At 36.7% G+C, this 21,871-nt stretch overlaps 1 protein-coding gene across 2 annotated transcripts in view; it reads left to right on the plus strand.

The window, feature by feature from the left end:
- MAN2A1 (mannosidase alpha class 2A member 1) overlaps positions 1-21,871 on the plus strand; it is a 177,561-nt gene that overhangs the window by 126,317 nt on the left and 29,373 nt on the right. For both annotated transcript variants that reach the window (XR_014838488.1, XM_003123823.7), the window contains 4 exons: positions 1,697-1,862; positions 3,496-3,711; positions 4,187-4,309; positions 7,380-7,494. Coding sequence is in view for 1 of the 2 variants with exons in the window: in XM_003123823.7 (XP_003123871.5) it covers positions 1,697-1,862; positions 3,496-3,711; positions 4,187-4,309; positions 7,380-7,494 (620 nt within the window). In the remaining variant the exon portion in view is untranslated. The remainder of the gene's footprint in view (positions 1-1,696; positions 1,863-3,495; positions 3,712-4,186; positions 4,310-7,379; positions 7,495-21,871) is intronic.

Here is a 21,871-nt window from a genome sequence, read left to right on the forward strand (position 1 = left end):
TACATCCTTTTTCCTTTCCTTTGTGCTTTCCTGTTGTCCTTCACTTTAGTTTTGGCTACTATATTAATTTTATTTTCTAACAAACCATTTGCAATGCAGTTGAAATATACAGCACACACATAGGATAAGAGAACACTATCAGGTTTTCTGACGCATTAAATGAACAATGCTGGCTTGCTTCTACCATGTCTGATAGAGCTTCTATGGGTGAGAGGGAGAGGTGGTTGTTATCTGACTGTTAAGTTCTGTGTTCCTGAAGTTACAAAATTGTAGAGGAAAGCAAAATATTTCAGATCATGAAAATACCCACTAACGATCCAGTTAGCCGTATCACTAGTTAAATATCCTCTTTGAAATACTGTTTATTTTGTTGAAAATAATGTGATGCCAATTGATTATAACGTAAAATCATAAATCTTATAAGGAATACATATTTCATGAAATCTGTAACATGATAATCTAGAATATTTCTACTCACAAGCAAAGCCGTGAAGCAGTGGGGAACCAGCAGAGTTATGCTACTGAAAAAACTAGGGATGTTAGTGGCTTCAACTGAGAATTATTCCAATGTCAAAGAATTGAGAGAAGATTTTGAAAAATGATGAATTAAGTCCTTAAATATTTTTAACAAATATACTTATGTTTAAAATCATCCTGTAAAAAGTAAATGTTACATAAAGGATTTCATAATGGGCTAATATACAATATTGGAAAAAATTTTGCCAAAAACTCCAGTTCATTCTAGGAATTGTACACAATTGCAAATGTACCTAAGCTTATTTTAATAATCTTTATTTTCCTTTTCTAGCTAAGTTCCAATCAAATTTTTTTCACCATTATTTACTTAAAATTTTAAGCCCCTATTTTAAGCGGATTCACTTTTAAAGGATCTTTTTTCTAGAACCAATGCTCCTGGATCATATGGGCCCCTGTGTATTAAAAACATGTGTGAATTATGTGATTCTTTATGTGTAGCCATACATTTCACTGTGTTCTAGTGATTTAAAATGAATGTCAGAATTTTAATTGAAAGTAATTTTGACTAAAATACAAACAGTTTGTGTATTTTCTTATTCTGTGAGATTAGGTAGAGATCAGGATATTAGTTGTATAGGGCTGATTATTTTAGAAAGTCTAATAAAACCATATGAATACAAGTCATTTTCTGGGACATAGAAAAATAGGAGTTCCTGTGTGGCGCAGTGGAAACAAATCCAACTAGCATCCATGAGGGTGTGGGTTCAGTCCCTGACCTCACTCAATGGGTTAAGGATCCAGCATTGCCGTGAGCTGTGGTGTAGGTTGCAGATGCAGCTCGGATCCCATGTTGCTGTGGCTGTGGTATAGGCCAGCAGGTAGGGCTCCAATTGGACCCCTAGCCTGGGAACCTCCATATGCCATGAGTGTGGCCCTAAAAAGCAAAAAAAAAAAAAAAAAATCTTAATTATAGTTCTGTTACTGTCTTCCGTTCGTGTATCATTTATTCTTAAAAAATGAATCATTATTTCAGTACCGTTTGTACAGTGTGCTCTTTGTTGTAATGAAATTGCCTGTTGGAAAAGTTTTACCAGAATGTCTCTTACAATTCTTCTTCGTGTGTTGGCTTTATGACTATCTATGAGCTGAAATATTTACAAATCATGTGAAAAAAACCAAATATTTCGAGACCCCTATAGTAAAGCGGCTGTTTTTGCAGGTATCTTGTGGTCTCTAATCCTTCAGAACAAGACCGAAACTCAGTAGTCTCAGTCTATGTGAGTTCCCCCAAAGCTCAAGTGTTCTCTGCTTCAGGAAAGCCTGTGGAAATTCAAATGAGTGCAGTGTGGGATACAGCAAGTGCTATTTCACAGACAGCCTATGAGGTATGTCTTCTCCAGAGAACTTAAAGAAGCATCATGAAGAAAGCATAGCAAATATATAGTTTACATACATATAAATCTGGAAAATATATATACACACCTCTGAGAGCTATCAAGTTGTATGTGAAATGGTTAAAATTATAAATACAAGAGAGTTTGACTGGCTAGTTCAGTGATACTAAAGGAAAATAGATCTTATGTTTCCCAAAATATTGATATCTTTGTTAGTATATGTATTATATGTTTCTTCTAGTACGTTTTTAATATGTATACTTTTGTAAGTGTATGCATTGTAACTTTTTCCTGGAGTAATGAAATAATCATTTCTCATAAAATTTTGAATTTTTTTTGATCTAACTCAATTTAATGACAGTTATAAATATTGAAATGGAGATAAATACTATCCTTCTAAATAACTTTGGATCCTTTCAAATTTTCATTGCAAAGCTGACATTTATATACCATGAAAGACTTTCTAAAATAAGGAAGAAGCTTTTCTGAGCTATAATTAGGGGAAAAAACTAGGCTCATGTAATAGACATTTTTTTGGGAAAATGTCCTAAAATAAGAGTATTAAACTGAACCCCTCCCCACCCCATGTCACTGGAAAGATTGAACTTTTAGAGATTGGAGTACAATTTAAATCGTACTTTGGGAACGTACGATTCCCAAAGCTAGGAACTCTAAAAGAGAATTAAAAAAGCCTTTACTGGCTACTTTTATAAATTGGTAATCCTTCAAGGAAAGAAGAAAAATATAACAAAAGTTTTGGTCGGATTTTACAGGAAACATCCTATCAAGCAGGAATTATGTTTCTGGGTGTATGTATCCTCCATGGCTTGTTCAGTGCCTGCTGGACCCCAGGCATTTGATGGCCAGTATTGACTGAACTAATGTGCTAAACATTTATATTGTTACATTTACCATTTTTATTTTTAATGTACTGAAAATACCATAGCATTATGAAAAGATTCTTAATATTGGGAAAAATCATTGTTCACAGTAAGCCTAACCTTCATGGAGAATTCCCCCCCTCAGCATCCATTAAGAGCATTGTAGGACAATTGAGGGTGGTTGCATAATGCATTGTGTTGGACGAAAACATTAATGCCTTTGATAGTCTTACTCACTTGAAGCTATTAGATTTCCTGGATAAAGAGAGATGTGAGTACCCCACCCATAATTTATCAAAGTGTGTTTATAGAATAGTATTTTATATATATATATATATATATATGCATACATACTTTTAATGAGAGTTTCCTGGAGTTCCCATTGTGGCTCAGCGGAAGTGAATCTGACTAGTATCCATGAGGACACAGGTTCGATCCCTGGCCTTGCTCAGTGGGTTAAGGATCAGGCATTGCCATAAGCGTGGTATAGGTCACAGACATGGCTGGGATTTGGTGTTGCTATGGCTATGGCTGTAGTATAGGCCAGCGGCTGCAACTCTCATTCTACCCCTAGTCTGGGACCCTCCAAATGCTGCAGGTGCGGCCCTGGAAAGACAAAAAAATAAATAAAAAATTTTTTAAAGAAATAAAATGATAGTTTCTGTTTTTACTAGAAGTATAAATGGCTTCCTTTCAGTAGACTACATTTCTCTTTAATAAATTCTCTCCTTTATGTTGTAAAGATCTCTTTTCTAGCACAGATACCACCAATGGGACTAAAAGTGTATAAAATTTTGGAAACAGCAAGTTCAAATCCACATTTAGCCAAATATGTCCTATATAATGGCAATGTTGCAAATAAAGGCATTTTCAACATGAATATAAAAAGTGCTCAAGAAGATATAACTCTAGAAAACTCTTTTATTAAGCTGCGGTTTGGTCAGTTTGGGCTTATGGAGGTATGTTCTGAATATTTCTGAAATTTATAGAAGGCTTGTCACTTTTATGTACTGAAAATACCATAGCATTATGAAAAGTACAGAAAGTTTGGAGAGTACTGGTCTGAATCTCTTAATTTCTATCTTTCTTTCTTACTTGGCACGGTATGTTTTTTGTTCCTCTTATAAAGGTTTTAAAGCCTAAGATAAAGTATAAAATTTTGGGTAGTTCTTCAAGAACTGTGAATATTAGAGGCTGAATGTTAGCATTTTAAAATCTATCATGAGGTAATTTTTTTTTTGTCTTATGTAGTTTTATTTTCTCATTGAAGTAGAGTTGATTTACAGTGTCGTGTCAATTTCTGCTGTACAACAAAGTGACTCAGTCATATGTATATTTGTGATGTAATTTTTTTTAAATTGACATATACGTGGAACTAGATGCAACTCATTAATATCTTAATAGTGAGTTACCTTAAACTTTTTTTCCCCTTAGGAGATGATAAATAAAGAAGACGGTAAAAGTCATGTAGTAAAAGTGCAGTTTTCATGGTATGGAACCACGAATAAAAAGGACAAGAGTGGTGCCTACCTCTTCTTACCCGATGGGGAAGCCAGGGTAAGTACTATGAGCTAAGCAGTGAATAAGCATTTATTGAAAGAATAACAAAGAGAAAAACAAATGCATCTCACTACATTGTCACCTCTTAGAAAGAGATGTATCGGCTCCGCTATTATATATCATTATTGACACTTAGCAATTTTTAGTTGAATGCTAGATGAACACAAAATTTCTAAGAATTGGAATTCAGTTGGGATGCTACAATGGACAAGTGCTCTGTAGGGAAAGAAGCTAGATTTGATTTAGGATTAGGATGCTGTTGTGTTGCCTTGTACTTATGCAACATGGCGTATCCATAGACACGGAATGTCTAGCCATATGGGAAAAAAATAGATTGCCCACTGAGCCATTTTTCTCCTTAACTTTTAGCACGTTAAGAAACAAACCAGGAATTCCCGTTGTGGCTCAGCAGGTTAAGAGTCTAACTAGTATCCATGAGGATGCAGGTCCAATCTCTGGCCTTGCTCAGGAACAGTTGTCAGATGCTGCCCAGACCCCGCGTTGCTGTGGCTGTGGTATAGGCCAGCAGCTGAAGCTCCAATTCGACCCTTAGTCTGGGAACTTCCATTTGCCATGGGTGCAGCCCTAAAAAGGAAAAAAAAAAAAAAAAAAACAACCTAACCAAAAATTTTCCTACTCTTGATTATAAATGGTAGTATATACAAATCATGACACATTTAATGTAGAAAACTGAAGGAAACAATAAAATGTGCCAACTATTCCACAAGCCCATGAAAACCTCTGCCAACATTTTGATGTATTTTTATTGTCTTTTATTCTATATGCCTTTCCTTTTTTCCCCATTTTCACATTTTGTCTTCCTACATGAACATATTTTATTTTTCATTATGACAGTGCTCATAATCTGATATGTTCTTTGAAAACAGTTTTAATATTCCCTGTTGTGTTTAAAAGCTATTGCCTATAAGATGGATAAGGTCCGGGGGTCTGATGAACAACATGGTAACTATAGTTGGTAGCACTGTATTGTATAATTGAAATTCACTGAGAGTGGAACTTAAAGGTTCTCCCATTTAAAATGGGTATGTATGCACATACGTGGGGAAGACAAGAATTTCCTGTTGTTGCATATGTACATTTTCTCCAGGTACTTTACTGTAACATTGTAATAAGCTTTCTCTATAGCATTCTTTTTATACAGGGCTGATTATTTCCTGAGAATAACTTTCTAGGAGAGTCACTTTGTGTCAGTGGATGAAGCCTTTTTAGGCTTTTGACATAGGCATGCTAGTTACCTACCTTCTAGGGAGATGACATACATATTCACACTCACCAGCATTTTTTCTTTTGAAAGTAGCTCTGTAATGTACCACTCTAAGCCCTGAAAACTAGCCATATTAAATGCTTTGCCTATAATAATAAGTGAAAAATATTTTACTGTTAATAATTTTGTGATTATTAGGAAGGTTGAACTTCTTATATACCTTTATTTATCTTTCATATTTCTTTTGTGAGTTTTCTATTTAAGTTCTTTAATCATTTTTCTATCCATAATGACTTGCGGATCTGTAAGTATTCTTTATATATGGTAAAATGAATCCTTTTTCATATTTACTGCAAAGCATTCCCTCAGTGTGTTTAGTATGTTCATTATTTGATTTTTCTGTTAGAGTAGCTTTTAATTTTTATGTCAATTTTATATTTTTTTTCTTCAGAGAGTCTCCCTTTGCTTTTACACTTATGTAGACTTTGTCCACTTTAAGATAAGTAGTCTCCACATTTTGTTGTCTAGAGAACTGTCTCCTGAAAAAGTTACTTTTGTTCTACAGTGTAGAAAAACTTGCTAATAAAATCAAATATAGATTTTAAGGGATTGTGTAGGATCCTAGTTTTTTGTTGTTTTAGTTTTTTTAAATCAGTGAGAAATTAAAGATAAACTACAGCTCATAGTAGGCATTTCAGGATGGGCAGTGGATCCTAAAGATCATCTATATCAGTGTTTTCTCACTTAACAGCTTTTGTTGTCAGACAGGCATTTTGTTTTGATTGACTTTTCCTACACTTAAAAAAAAAAATTGCTGTGCTGTAAAATATTATACATGGACAATTATAATCACTAATTTATTTAAAATTACTTTATCTTTAAGTAGCTCTAATAATAGAAGGATAAAGAGAATCATATGTTTACAAAGAAGAAATAAAAGAACATCAGGGAGAGACAGCTGAATGTATCAGTAAGAGGCAGGAGCCCAGACCTCATGACCCTAGGTTTCATCTCCATTACTTTCTAGCTATGCGGCAATTAGGTACAAGAACTTTGTTAACTATAAAGCATTATGTTAATTTCAGAATATTTTTCTCTAGCCAAAGAGGTAAATGTGGAAGAAAATTACACAGTTCTGTAAACCTTGTGCTGCGTTGCAGGCCTAGCTCTCTAAGGGGTGTAATACTTAAAGTTCTTTGTAAGTGCTTTAAATTTTGTTTCTATGTCATATATGTTATGTGTTCTATTCCCATATTTTCTGCCATCTAGATTCTGACTAGTGAAAACTAAACCAGTGGTTGCCCTGGTTTTTTCCAAGTTGGTAAATTTGCTTTATATCCAGCGAGTTCTTTGACGTAAAAGGGCAGTGTGGTTTATAGAGAAGTAAACCTGATTGTGATTAAACTGTGTTTCTGAATCCTGCTTCCTGTTTGCTCAGATGACTCCCTGTGGTCATCCGAGCCACCTGACCCAATACCTGCACTGTGGGGGCCATGGTTATAATAAATGTTTGCCTGGGGAAATGTCACTGCTACAGAACAATTGTTCTTTCTAATAAATAACATATGGACAGTACAGAAAGATTTTCATTAGAAATTGATGTAGCCAGGAAAAATGTTTGTAGGCCATTTAGGCCAATCAAGTTGTAAACATTTTTATTTTCTATTTTTAGCAATTTTGTCTAATGAAAAACTTTATGCAATTTTTATAGCATGTGCATATTCTGGTACCTTATAAGGTTCGGTTTTCACTTAAAATTACAAGTATCAGGTATTTGCCAGTTTGGAAACTATAATAAGCATTTCTTGGATTTTTCTGAAAAAATGTGATTTTTCTCCTCAGCCTTACGTTTATACAACACCGCCTTTTGTCATAGTGCAACATGGAAGGTTTTATTCAGACGTGACTTGCTTTTTTGAACATGTTACTCACAGAGTTCGACTGTATAACGTACATGGTAAGAAAACAGAAATGCAGTTGTAAAACAAACTTATACTGATTCATGAATTACTGCTTTTCTAGTGTCAATTCTAAAAATTTAGGAACTGGTTTTTTGAGATGACATAATCATCTGTCTAAATGACGTCGTACTTATCGTATGATTTAAAATGTGGTGTTTACCCTTTGATAATCAAAAATAGTAAAACGTTTAACTCCCTGCTTATACATGTTCTTTTCCTCTGTGTATCTTCTTTTTCCTATCTCAGTATTTGCCTTAAGTCATGAGTTCATTTCACACATCTGAAAACAATATAGTGGGGGGTTTTTTTGGTAAATTGGAAATTATATCAAATTCAAAACAAAAAATATTGGACAATTGTTAATTGCTTTTAGGATAGTTTTGAAGCAGCTTCTTTATTAATCAAGTAATAAGAAATAGGCCTCTGATCTCCTTAGAAACCAAACTCTGGGCAGTGGCACTGGTCCTTCCATAGGGTTTGGGTGGAGCTACAAACAGTCTCAGAATTGTACAGTTATGTTGGTTGATTTTGAATACACTGTTTAGAGTGGGATATGTTTCCAATCACAATTTTCATTTTAATCATAGTAACCAGGCCATTTACCATAGTATCAACTCCCTTAGGAAAGGACCTCATAAAAGTGCCACTTTAAAAATTTTGTTCCTGTTAATTCTAAAAAATTAGAAAAGGAAATTATTATTTCCTTGAATATTTGGACAGGTAGGTAATAAAGCACTTCAAAACCAAGGATAAAATGCATGGGCAGTCGCTGTTTAATTTTTAGGTCTTGTGGGTGGGAAGCAAAGGGTACTATGTTCAGGGAGTTTCTTGGCTAAGATTTCAGTGTCTAAATTTGACTGTGCTTTTATGTCACTTTTTTCTTTATTAAACTTTAAATCTCATCAGTGTTTGCCTTTGGTTTGAATTCAGATGTGGATAGACCTTCTCGTGTGACTTCTTAGGTAGTAATGTCCTATGTTTTCAGGGTCACTCATGGTTCATGTGTTAAGAAGTAAAAGGTCTTCTGGAAGTTGGATACTAACTTTGTGTCCTAAATGTGACTTCTGCAATTGTCTGCAATGACTTTGCTGCCTGTAAGAAGTTCTGTAGTTCTGAAATAATCTTTTATTGGTTCCCCAAAACCTGACAAGTCCGAAACAATATTTTTGGCCATCGCTTTGTGCTCTTGAGTAAGCTGTTGTTTAACATTTCTGAGGGCTTTAAAATTCTATTTTCAGCTATGGCCAAAGGTTTCATTTTATGGGTAGAAAATAGCATAGTCACACAGAAGATGTACTTATCTATCTTTAAATTTGCTTAAAACTATTGTTTTTGAATGGAAAAGTTCTTCCTTGAGGGCGACATGGTACATGCATCCTTTGAAACAGACCTGCATCATCAAGCTTGATTTGCCATTGATTTTCATCAGTTATATTTAGGGATAGGCTATGTCCCAGAGTTTAAGCTGAAGCAACTCATCAGAAAATTCCAAATTCTCAACAAATGAATTTGCTTAGTTGCTTTGGCTCTTGTTGAATTGCATCTGTCCATTAATGCAGCTTCTGAGCTTTCTGTGGTTGTCCAGGGATCTGGGTCTCATAGCAAAGGGCAGTTTCTGTAAATTAGAGGGCTCTCTACTGCTTCTGTGGCTGTAGCTGAGCTTGCCATCATGTTTCATTGGCCAATTTGGAAATTAATAGGCTCTGACTTGGCCTGTTTGCTTATTTCAGCAAACACACACTCATCAGAGCTAAAGGCTTGTCTTCTTTCCTCTCCCTCTCCCCTGTCCCCCATGGAGCAGTCAGAAATGCCCAGTGTTGACCAGTAGTCCTGGAGCAGGAGCAGAGGCCACCAAGATTTAATTGACCCCCAGCTCTCCAGGATGGCAGTGCTAGCTCTGAGTAGTCACTGAAGGAATAGAGGTTGTTTTGAACAGGCACTTAGAGTATTAGCGTGACAAAAGTCATAATAAAAAATAAATATGCAGACCTAGATTGCCTCTGGATGTCTCGGTGGGTGGAATAAACTTGAGCTGAATCTTTTTTTCCTGATATTAGACTTTTGCCGCTTGAAAGCAGAAAGCTTCAGAAGTTTGTGGGGAAATGACAGATAAATAAGTTAGACATAATGTGAAATTAACTTCAAGTGCTTCTGCAGTTGAGTTTTATTGCTCTTGCTTGGATTGAACCTGAAACCAGCATATGTAACTACTCACAGTGACATACCCATCTTTCTTTTTGCTCTGTCAAGCCCCAAGCTTTTTTTTTTTTTTTTCCAGCTTGACTGTAGTTGGTGAAAGATGGAGCTATTAGATCACCTGAAAGGTTTTCTTCCAAACTGTATACCTTCTCATGTTAGTATTAGAGCCCCTCAACATCTCTTTCTCCTGGGGGTGGGGGCGGAGTCCAGTTTTGGAGATGGAGTCTTTTCTTGGTAGCCTTTGTGACCCATTTCCATCTATCCTTTTCTTTCATATACCATTATGTCAGGGCACAGGTTGTCTAGATCCTGGCTTAGTGGATTTTAATTAAATCACTAATCCAGACCTGTGACAGAGATGTGAAATCTTCAGGGTGTTTGACTCTCTAGGCTTTCAAACTACCTGAAAAGGGTTTGATTATGCAGTGCTAAAGTATCTGTACTGAGAAATACATGACAGCTCTTTTAAACCTTGGCCTCATGTAAACCAGGCTTCTGTGTGACTGATCAAAATGTGTAGACAGGCTGGCTTTTCATCTTAGGTGCTATGAAAACTTTAGCCATCTTCCACGCTTTTGTAGATTGGCTTTGGTTTAAAATTTCTTAAGATAACAAAAATAACTATTCTTGAATTGACTTATTAAACTAGTTTTTGACACAGGCTAATTTATGCCCCCTTTAAACTGACCAGATGCAGTTTATTTGAATGTAATGTATTCAGTGAGTTATTGAATGCGTATTAATGAGTAGAGCCTGTCGTTAGCACCAAATTCATGATCCAGGAATAAATGGAGGTTGAGGGGAGGGAGTCCATTAATATCTTATGATTACATGTATATATATTAGTTTACTAAACCAGTTAATCATACAAAAGATTTTACTATCTCTAAGCAAAAAGGGTAAAGAAACCAAATGTGTTCATGGTAGGGATTGTCTTTACTGAGTATCTGTTTATATTAAACCTTTCAAATTCAGTTTATTTGAAACATTCTCTTAAAAACTTAAGGTAATACAAACCTGATAAAATATATTTAAATAATTCAGTCTCTTTTTTTAGTTACTCTCTGATTCTTTTTTTTTTCCAATGTAACTTTTGCCCAGATTAAGCTGCAACAGAAAACAAAATCAAGAACAAAAATCAACTAACACTTTTCAAATTACCTAAACGATGTGGTCATTATCGATTTTGAAATCAACTGAGTTGGAAGAGCTGACTTCTTGTTTTTTTTCTGGGTTTGGTGTTTAATTTTAATTTCTCTATTTGTGTTCTGTCCAGATTCTAGAAATAATGGTGCAGTTTAAAGTCTCTCTAATAACATCATTTAAGCTCTTAAAAACAGTGTTTTTATTTTCATTATTGTTCAGACATTACATCCAAAAGATTTATAGAAATATTAAATTAGATGAAATCTTGTGTTCAGTAGCTTTAAAAGCTCCAAAAGTTAAAAGCACTTTCAGAGAATTCTAATGAAACTTCATGCTTTTTTGCCTTATATCAGGTTAAGTAAGAAATCCATTTTATGGTCACCATAATTTAATGCAATGCCCTTTTAGAACTATTATGTGATTACTAAAAGATTATTTAGTTTTTAGAAAATAACATTTTTCTGGAGGAAAAGGTAGAAGATATGGGGATTAATTTTTCTTGTAGTGTAATCATCTTTCATTAAATCGAAGCCTTAAATGTTACCAAATAGGCTACTTTAGCTTTTATTGTTAATCTTGGATTAGAAGATAAAATATGATGCAAGCAGAAACCCCTGTACCTACTTGTGTTATAGTAATTTGGTGTTTTACCATCACAAAGAATACATATCTTGCAGGGATGTTGGAATCCATAAGTGACATTCACTAGCTATAGTTTCATTAGTTTTCAGAGTTGTAATTATCAGACTTTGCTGCCCTAGTTTTCTGACATCAACTCCTACTTTGAAGAATTAGGTTGCTATTGGTTCCCAACATGTCATGTACATTTTCACTGGCACAAGGTTCAGGTTCCAGATCTGTTATAATACGTACCTTCAAGTTTTTTTCCCTCCCCTTCAGGACATTGTTCTCGTAGGCAGGTGTTTGTGAGTGCGTGACTGAGTGAGTATAACTGTGTAAACCGTGTTTCAGCCCTTAGGAAAAATAGCTTCAATGCAATACTTTTGCCTATTTTCCACCAACGTATTATAAATGTACTGTATGTAATGGATCTTACCAAAAGAAAGTACAGAGTAGCCTGGGGGTAAAATGTAATGAACTGCCATCAGAAAATATGGAAGAAAAGACTTTCCTTTGGTTGAAATGACTGATAATTCCTTGCATGGGCATATTAGCAATCAGAAAGAGTTTGCTTATTTTTTTTTCTGTTTGGAATATATAATCTAAATGGATTCACAACATGACCCATGACTTTTCAAGAGTCAAAATGAACTTTATCCTGTTAAACGTAGAAGAGAACCGCATTTGGGATTAGGGATCCGAATTCTTTTTCACCTCTTGGCAAACTTAGAGTGACCTTGAGTTTGTTCTTTAACTTCTTAGGAATTCAGTTTCTTAAACTGTAGGTCAATTAAGTCTCACCATCAAAGAGTCTTCACGAATCTTAATATCACATCAAGTCTCTTTGGTGCTTGACTCCCTGCTTCTAAATTCATCTTCTAAGCATGTTTGAATCTGGGGCCCCCGTCCCTGGAGTCCTCCCACTTGTAAACAAAGTCTCAGAGCTTCGCAGAAGTTGTTTTAATTTCCATAAAAAGATTCATAAGGATATTAAAATGGTTTGCAATCAATCTCTCATTTTTCCCAGGACTACGTTCAGTATTTAGTTTGATTTAAGAGTGAAAAGCATTAAGTAAGTTATGGCTAGGCAGACTTAGGTAATTAACACATTTTGGGAATATCATAATATGCAATTGACTGCTGAGAATTTTTTTTCCTGTTAATTGGGACTTTTAAAAAATGAAATAAGTAGCTTACGTTGAATCTGATTATTCCCTACAGGCATGAAAGGGAAGGTTATTTTAAGGGACTGTAAGCACATTCTGGTTACACATATTCAGAACTCAGAGGTTATCTTGGGGGCTGTTTGACAGCAGCTGCTACATTGAAGGCATAGCTTCTTAGCAGGAAATATCATCCCCCACAAGTATGTGCTATACTAAACTCAAATGAAGGGCACTGCGATGAGAAATACAGGGAAAGTGTGATGGTTAAAAACTCAGACTCCTGACTCAGCCCGTGTGCATTTCATTCCCAACTCCCATCCCGGCTCTGCTACTTACCAGATATTTGATCTTGTGCAGGTTATTACCTACCTGGGCTTGGTTTCATCATCCTGAGAATGGTGACATTAATTGTCTTCCTCATAGGAGTGTTGGAAGATTAACTGAATTAATAGACATAAAGCCTGATTCATACTAAGTGTTGTATCTCCTTAAGGAGATGAACAGGCCAAATGAGTTAAATAGTAAGTGTTAACAGGAGAGGGTGGTCATGGAGAGTTAGGGGAGCTGGGGAAGATTTGATAAAGGAGGTGAGCTTGTGAGATGCTAGATCTTGGAGAAATGTCTTGAATGAGCAGAAAGGAGGGAAAGAATATCACAGAGTGTGAAGTGGGGTTGGTTAGAGCAGATTCCCTTGTTCCTGTAAGCATTTAAAAAATCTGTGTCCATTACATATTTATAAGTTGATATCTAATTTTTCTTTAAATATTTAAATATTTGCAAAAGATGTTATTTTGGTATATTGTAAATATTGACATTTTAAAATATGCATACCCAATGGGTCACAGTTTGGTACTAAATCATGCATTTTTAAAAAACCTGAACAAGTCAAATTTCATATCATTATTTTCTCCTTGAATTCCTATTTCCATTCTATTTCCCCCACCAAATTTTATCTCAATGTAATATTTTATGCTTGAGAATCTAATTATTGGTCAATCTTTCAGTATTCTTCTTCTTAAAGAAATATACATAAATTATATATGTAATATATAATATATATTATGTCATGATACGATATATAAATTATATAATATGCGTGTATATATATACACATACACATGTGTATATGTTTTAGAATTCTGACATTCTAAAACTCAAAAAGTGTTAAATTTCTTCTGGATTAAGTTACAAAAAATAGTAATAGTATATAGGTGATCAAAACATATAATTGATCTATAAATATTACCATTTTGATAATTTATTGTATAAAATTTAATAAAAACATTTTTCTTACTAAGATGAATTGTACCCTTTGTATTCTAAATGTTTATATATCCACTGCTGAATGTTTCTTATTGCTAGAATGAGATAGGTTTCAGCATCAATTTTATTTTTACTTTTCTTATAAATATAAGGCAAAGGAATACTGCTAACGTAAATATGTAGGTGGGAATAGGAGTTTAGTTATGGGAATGTCGTTTAACTCCCTGAATTCCTTCTGAGTTATATTCCATAAATCAGAGGGATCTATTGCCAAACATCAATAATAAAATAAAATAAAAATAAAAACATTTATTTTTAATGATCTACTGCCTGACAACTTTATTAGGTAACCTTCAATTTTGTTGGAAGCCAACAATTGGAGACAGTGTGTTTTACAAAAATACTTATTCCCCAGTCATTAAAGTTCAGTCAGACACATGTACTTCATACTGTTTTTGCTCAGCCCCACCCAAGTTAAGGTGGATGAGAGGCAAGCTGCGTTTTGTTTTGTTTTGTGTTTTGGTAAATTGGCAGAAAGAATAGCCTGTGGTTTAAAAAAAGAGAAAAGGAAAAGAAAAGAAAGAACCAAATGCCTCTGTGGCAAGTCTGTTTCATGCAGCAAATTAGCTAGAGAAGTATCATATGAGGTCTGAGCTTCCTGTCAAAAGGCACCTTGGAAAAGAGCTTGTTGGGGAGAACTGGAAGTAGGCGATCTCAGAGTGACTGTCAGTGTGGACGGTGTACAGACAGACCATCAGAATTACTCCAGCATTCTTCCCTCCCTGTGCTAGACCAGCCCAAGTCTCAGTTATGGGTCATGAGGTGTTTATTCACCTCCCAGAGGGAGGCGGGGGTTTGTTAGACTGCCTCTGTTCGAGATTGAAGAGAATGTTACTGATGTTAAATTCCTCCAAGACAGGGCTTCTAAAAAACCTGTTGTTCTTTAAAATCAGTGTTTTTTGTTTTTTTTTTTTTAATGATTTTTATTTTTTCCATTATAGCTGGTTTACACTGTTCTGTCAGTTTTCTACTATACAGCAAAGTGACCCAGTCACACACACATATATACATTCTTTTTCTCACATTATCCTCCATCATGCTGCATCATAAGTGACTAGATATAGTTCCCAGTGTTATACAGCAGGATCTCATTGCTTATCCATTCCAAAGGCAATAGTTTGCATCTATTAACCCCAGATTCCCAGTCCATCCCACTCCCTCCCCCTCCCTAAAATCAGTGTTTATTAGGAGGAAAAAAGACAGCTTCCCAGTTTGTGTGTGTGTGTGTGTGTGTGTGTATTTTTCAGTTATTAGGCTTTTTTCGCATGTATCATACTCATTTGGTATAATCTTTAACCAAAATGTGCAATCTATGTGAAGAAAATGCTATACCATTCCTATTATACATTTACTTTTGTGTGATTGTGAGAATTATTGAAATGAAAAGCACAAGGCATGTAGACTAGGGCCTAGCTTGGGATAATTTGTAGACTAGGGCCTAGCTTGGGATAAGTTGGTCACTAAGTAGCAGCAGTTATTTATCTAGTGCTTTATAAATAAAGCCCAGTGGTACATCATCATTTTCTTAAATTTGAGTCTTAGAATGAAATTTACATTCATGAAAGCAGATGTTAAAATTTTCACTTGTGGAAAAATAATCAATGTGAACATTTACAGACCTGGAAATCAGCAAGTACCTCAGAGGATAAATTAGATGTTGTCATGGATGATGAGTTGGGTTAGTCAACATGGAGAAAAAGGTCATCCGGGTGTGGGAATTGCTACTGTTTCTATTCTTGGTACTTTCAGATAGAAGTACAGTTTTTTAAAAATATAGTTATGGTAGTATTTGCCTCGTAGAAACATCCTCTCCTGAGAATTGTCATTTTAAGTGTGTGTGTTGAACGAAGCAGTGTGTGTTAATAACAGTAAGTGTCAACACCCAGTTGAGTTGGGGAAGTTTACGAAAACAGTGTCACAAAGTAAATATACAGTGAGAACATTGTTTTTATACTTTTGAGGATTTAAATACAAAACAGAATACCTCCAAAATTGAAGGGGAGATATTCAAAATTAGAAGCCCTGGTTTTTCATGACAGCTCCTGTTGTCCTGCTTCTGCTGTGACCGGAGGGTTTGGTCTCTCTGTTCAGACACAGATTTGAGGAACAGCAGATTGATAGCGAGGCTCCATTTTTTTGCCCCAGAGCCCACTTTTAGGGACAGTCACTGAAGACCTTGCTTTAAACCTTGGATGGATTTTTTGAGGATTTGTTTTATAGGATTTCCTATTTATGTCAAATTTCATTTAAACTTTGTCTAAACACCTTAACTTAAGAGTTTAAACACCTCACCTGGGGTGCTCAGCATCACTTTTCATTCTCCGGAGTGGATGTAGGCCAGTTGTTTTTCCCTCTTGATCTGAAGATTTAACCTAAGCACACGTTGAGTGCCGCTAATCAAATCGAGGATTCTTGCTGGAGTGTGAGTGAGGCTCTCTTTTGTTCTTTCTCCCAAGCCACTGACTCTCACTCCACTGCCTCTCACTCCTGTAACTATTTCAGAGTGGTGAGGTGGGGTCTGACTTATCAGGTATAGCCTTGGAAACGTATGCTTTGTATTTCGGAATTGCTAGAATAAAGGTGATCTAGACAGATGGAGAGGGCTGAATTAGGCTGTTCCAGATAGATCTGATAGTGACCTGACATGAAGAACGTAGACTGTGCAAGGGACCTGTGCCTAGGATTCTCAAGAGGCATCCCTCGCTGCTCAGAGTCATGACCCCCGGCTTTCTATCTTCATGACTCAGTCATTTACACCATCCTAGATGCTTCCTCCTTCTCTTCTTCCAGGCACAGAGGACGCATTGGAGACTCCCTCCAGATTTTCTCTCCACGCTCAAAGGAGTATGTTTCATTTCTTGGTTTCCTCAAGCCCAGTGTTGAGCAACAGAGTCAAGAGGGCAATGCCCTCCGACCCTGACTTCTTGCCTACTTCGTTTCATTTTTTCCCTGTATTTTATGTATAAAATACAAATTCTGTATGTGTGTGTATGCCTGTACACACACAGTCTTTTGACAAAAAATTCACACATCACGGATATAGTGTAAAATCTCTCTGGAATCTGACTGGCCGCTATCCACACTCAAGAGATGAATACAGGTTATCTGTGTGTCTCTCTCTCCTCCTCACTCTCTCTCTCACTCTAACCCCCCCCCCACACACACACACCCCTAAAGAAATGTTTAGGATTGTGTTTCTGTCTATATTCAGCATAAAGGCTTTCATACTCTCCAAATGCTCTGTTTGCTTTTTTTTTTAATCAGATCTTTCTCTGCCAGCATGGAGAGGTATCTCATTCCTTTTATTTGCTACATGGCATTTCATAACATGGATGTACCTGCTTTTATTATTCATGAGCCGCTGATGGACGTCTAGTGTGGTTCCCCAGTTGTTTACTCTTTTCACCAGTGTGCTGTAAACAGTCTTGTGCTCATGATCCGTGTTTATTTTAGGTAGATAAGTGAGATAAGTAGGGTTGTGTCTTTAATATTTAATATATTGGTTTCTAAAGTGACATTTTAAGAGAGACTTTTGGACTGTTTTAAAGAAGTGTTGGGTCCTGGCAAGCCTTGTCCCTTAATTTTATTTCACTCAGTTAAGTAGTTCTTGCAGCATATCAGATCCCAGATCAGTGCCCTCTTTGTTTAAAATTAGTCTGGAGGTCTCCTCTCTACTTAGAGTTACTACAAAGCCTTTCCCAAATCCTGGTCCCAAAGTAATTGCAACATTTTCTAGTAGATGGTCTGCCACTGAGACATGATGGTTAAGAGGTTTTGGTCCTGATGCTGCTAGGTCTTGTGATCTGGGGCAGAGCAGGGGTAAATTCCTCCTAGGTTTAGGGTCAGGATTGAATGAGTTGTTATATGTAAAGCCTTTATTAAGCATAAGGTACATAGTAAACACGTGGTAATTGTTGGCTGTTCTCATTGCCCATATAGCTGACCCCCTTCACTCAGCAAACACTGACTTTTACCTATTATGCTCTGGAAGTATAAGGATAATAAGACATAGAACCTGTCTTGAGCTGACTTCTGACGTGCATGTGTTTGCTCAAAATGAAGTACTTGCTTCCTCATCTTTCCATCTCTCTGAACCTTACCTGTAGCCCAGTCTGCTTTCTTCCATGCCAGCTCGCCATGCAGGAGAAGGGACAGCCTTTCACATCTTCACTCATTGTGTTTAACAGTGATTCAGCACCTACCACGTGCCTACATTGTGGTTAAAAACTGAAATGCAAAGATAGTATGTGAGACAGTCAGTGTCTCTGAGAAGCTCATAGGCTCTAGGAAAGAAAATAAAGAGCTCCAGGGTTTTAAAAGACTCCTTTGGCTTCTTTGTGGACTGGCTTGATTTTACTTTGCATTTTCTCTGTTAATAAGGATCATTAATCTCCATCCTCTCTTCTCAAGGGTGCAAAATGTGAGGGACCAGCAAAAGAGCCCTTCTTTCTTTTTTTTTTTTTTTTTTTTTTTTTGCTTTTTTTTTTTCTTTTTAGGGCCACACCCTCAGCATATAGAGGTTCTCAGGCTAGAGGTCCAATTATAGCTGTAGCTGCCGGCCTACACCACAAGCCATAGCAACAGGGGATCCGAGCCACATCTGCGACCTACGCCACAGCTCACGGCAACGCTGGATCCTTAGTCCACTGAGCAAGGCCAGGGATCGAACCTACATCTTCATGGATCCTAGTCAGGTTCATTAACCCCTGAGCCACGAAGGGAACTCTGGGCTCTTATTTCTCTTTGTCGAACCCCAGGAATGGCATCACACTGCCTCCCTCTGCCCTGTGGATGGCTCTTACAAAGTCAGAGATATTTCCTTTCCCAGGATTGAGGAAAAACCAGAGGAGCTGAGAAAGCCCTGGCCATGTATGCTTAGGTAGAACCGTGTTAGTAAAAGTAATATAGTGCAGAGATCCAGCAGACACTGGCGCCCCCAGATTTGCACCCCTGCTTCCTGGGGAGTTCTCCCCTCAGTTCCTTGAGCACCTTTGGGACTGGCACATCTAAAGAATTCCTCGCACAGAAGAGGAAATGTTAGCAGTCGTCTTTCTTCCTCACACATATTCTTTCTTTAAAAATAATAATTTCTTTCTTTGAGAACTTAGGGATCCCTCCTTGCTTTTATTACCATTACAGGTTTCACTTGGTTTGTTCATAATAAGTATATTAAGTCTGATCTTATTTTTAAAGTCTGTCCTGGCACAGAATTTAAATTAATACCTTGCTGAATGGTGAATGGATGTGGAGGCTTCTTTTAAAGGAGCTCTAAGCATTTGTTGCCCCAACAGGATCTGCGCATAATGCTGAGCTTGAGAAAGATGATTTTCTCAACAGAAATAATTTATAATTGCTAGAGGTAATATGAAATTATTAATTTTTCTTGAAGCATATTTTTTGTCAATGTTTGCCAGAGATATATGACTTGAAATTAATGATGCCCTCCTTTGTGAAGATTTTTATTTCATTTCATGTATTTTGTTGACCCCTGAGAGAATATCTAACCTAGAGAGGAGAAAATATAAAGCAGCACTGAGACCCGTGCAATGCTGCCAATAAATTAGAGTTACTTGCCATCTGCTGTTCTCCCTAACACTGCATTAGTACTGGCATCCCTAGTGCTGCAGTCTCTGTTTTGAGCATCCTTGGTTTCATTTGTAGAAGCTTGTCTATTAAAATTTCATATACAATTCATTTGGTTTTAGAAAAATGTACTGGCTCATTTAAGTATACTGGAAGGAAAGTTTGCATTTAAAGTAATGTGTTTCTGGAGCTCCTGTTGTGGCTCAGCTGTAACGAACCTGACTAGGTCCATGAGGATGTGAGTTCGATCCCCGGCCTTACTCAGAGGGTTAGGAACCCTACGTGGCCGTGAGCTGTGGTGTAGGTTGCAGACGTGGCTCAGATCCCAAGTTGCCATGGATGTGATGTAGGCTGGCAGCTGTAGCTCCGATTTGACCCCTAGCCTGGAAACTTCCATATGCCATGAGTGCGGCCTTAAAAAAAAAAATCATAAATAAATAAATAAATAATAAAGTTACGCGTTTCATAGTTCAAAGAAGATAGTGTTGTTCTATCATCAGTGTATGTGCTTGCGTTTTTTTTTTTTTTTAACTTCCCCAAAGTAAAGATATTTGGAACAGCTCTCTTGGCAGGTTCTTCTGGTAAGTCTCAGAAGGCAATATACATGCGTATGTAACTAACAAAGGTCAGTGGTTCAGACTGTGGCTATAAAGCAGGAAAAAAAAATGGAATGGCACTTTCCTTCCCCTCCCCATGGTGATCATACTCATCATAGTAAGAATCTGAAGTTGCCTCTCATTAAGGTTGTTGAGTTGGAAGAGCAGCATCTACCAGGCAAGAGTTTCTCCGAGCATTCTGAAAATTCTGTTGATGGAAGCTGCAGCCGCTTTAAAATTGTCACCGTATTGTTATGTTGTACAGTTTCCAGTGTACTTTTCACATAAACCGGTAGTGCCTGGACCAGCTCCATTTACATTTTTTCCACACATCCCATAGATCCAAACTTCTTTTCTATTTGCGAGTCACTTTGTGTAAGCTCTGGGGATTCTTCTTGGCTCCTGGCAAAAGTCTTCCTTACTCTTTCCCCCTCCCCATTTTTCTGTACATAGTGCTCTTTTGTCTAAAGAGTTTGTTGGTTGAGTGACAGAGTGTGTGTGAGGAGGTAGAGGGGTGGATAATGAATAACAACTGTGGCTAAGTGTCCAGAGTTCTTGGCACTTTAAAAAGCTTCAGCTGTATGAAATTGGATACCGCCAATCTTTTTTCTTTACTGCTTTCCTAGTTGCTTTCTTTCTTAGAAGATCCTACATTATCTTTTATACTCACTCAGTTGGTACTAATAGTGTTGGGTTTCTTCCTAATTCCTTTCTCCCCCTCTAAAATAGACCTAGGGCTTCACTGAGGACCTGAAGATATAGTTAGGGTAGCATGACAGATAAAAACTAGTTAATACTTTAGGCTTATCCCCCAAAATTAAAACGTTTGATACATCTGGGACTTTTTAAAGCTGTCCTCTGCTCTATATAGTGAAGGGCAAAATGGAATCACTCCATAACAGGGTTCCTAAGAGATCCCAAACTCAATTAAAATTGATTTAAGTTCCAGGGAGCTCTCCAGATTATACTCTACAAATACTAATACGGTAATATTAGTTACAGCCATAAATTATCTCATTGGATCTCCTATCTCCTTTCCTCAATATAGATCTTAGGCTGTGATACACTGTCTCTTGAACCAACAAAGTATAAATTTCACTGCTCCTAATTTCCAGTGTGTGAGGTGAGACTGGTGAAGACATAGGCTCGAATGGCTCTGTTGAGGAATGCCAACGCAGACGAGAGGTGGACTGGCCTGTAGTGGGGCTGGCTTTTTCTCATTAATGTCCTCTTTCCCCTCTAGAACTCATTGCAGCATCATGTACCTCTTATGTTTCAGCTACATGTATCTTATTCCAGCCTCCTTATCCTTCTGTTGAGTTATATATGCCCCTGACAAATGTTTTCTACCATCTGATTAAAAAAAAAAAAAAAAAAAAAAAGATGGAGTTCCTACTGTGGCGCAGCGGAAACGAATAGACAAGTAACCATGAGGTTGCAAGTTTGATCCTTGGCCTTGCTCATTGGGTTAAGGATCCTGCATTGCTGTGGCTGTGATGTAGGCTGGCAGCTGTAGCTCCAGTGAGATCCCTAGCCTGGGAACTTCATATGCCGAGGATGCAGCCCTAAAAAGCAAAAAAAAAAAAAAAAAAAAAAATGAATTGTGTCAGTATTTGGCATACGAGAGGTGGTAAAGATAGGGAGTAGGAAATAGTACAGTACATGTAACTTTGGAAGGAGTTCTGTATAGTTTATTTAGGAAAAGTGGGGCAATTCATTTTTATTAAGGTATGTATTCT

Source organism: Sus scrofa, chromosome 2 (genome assembly GCF_054392235.1).
Source record: "Sus scrofa isolate SSC_HxYL_T2T_F1_AM1 chromosome 2, Sscrofa_HxYL_maternal_Yorkshire_Landrace_v2.0, whole genome shotgun sequence".
Lineage (NCBI taxonomy): Eukaryota > Metazoa > Chordata > Mammalia > Artiodactyla > Suidae > Sus > Sus scrofa.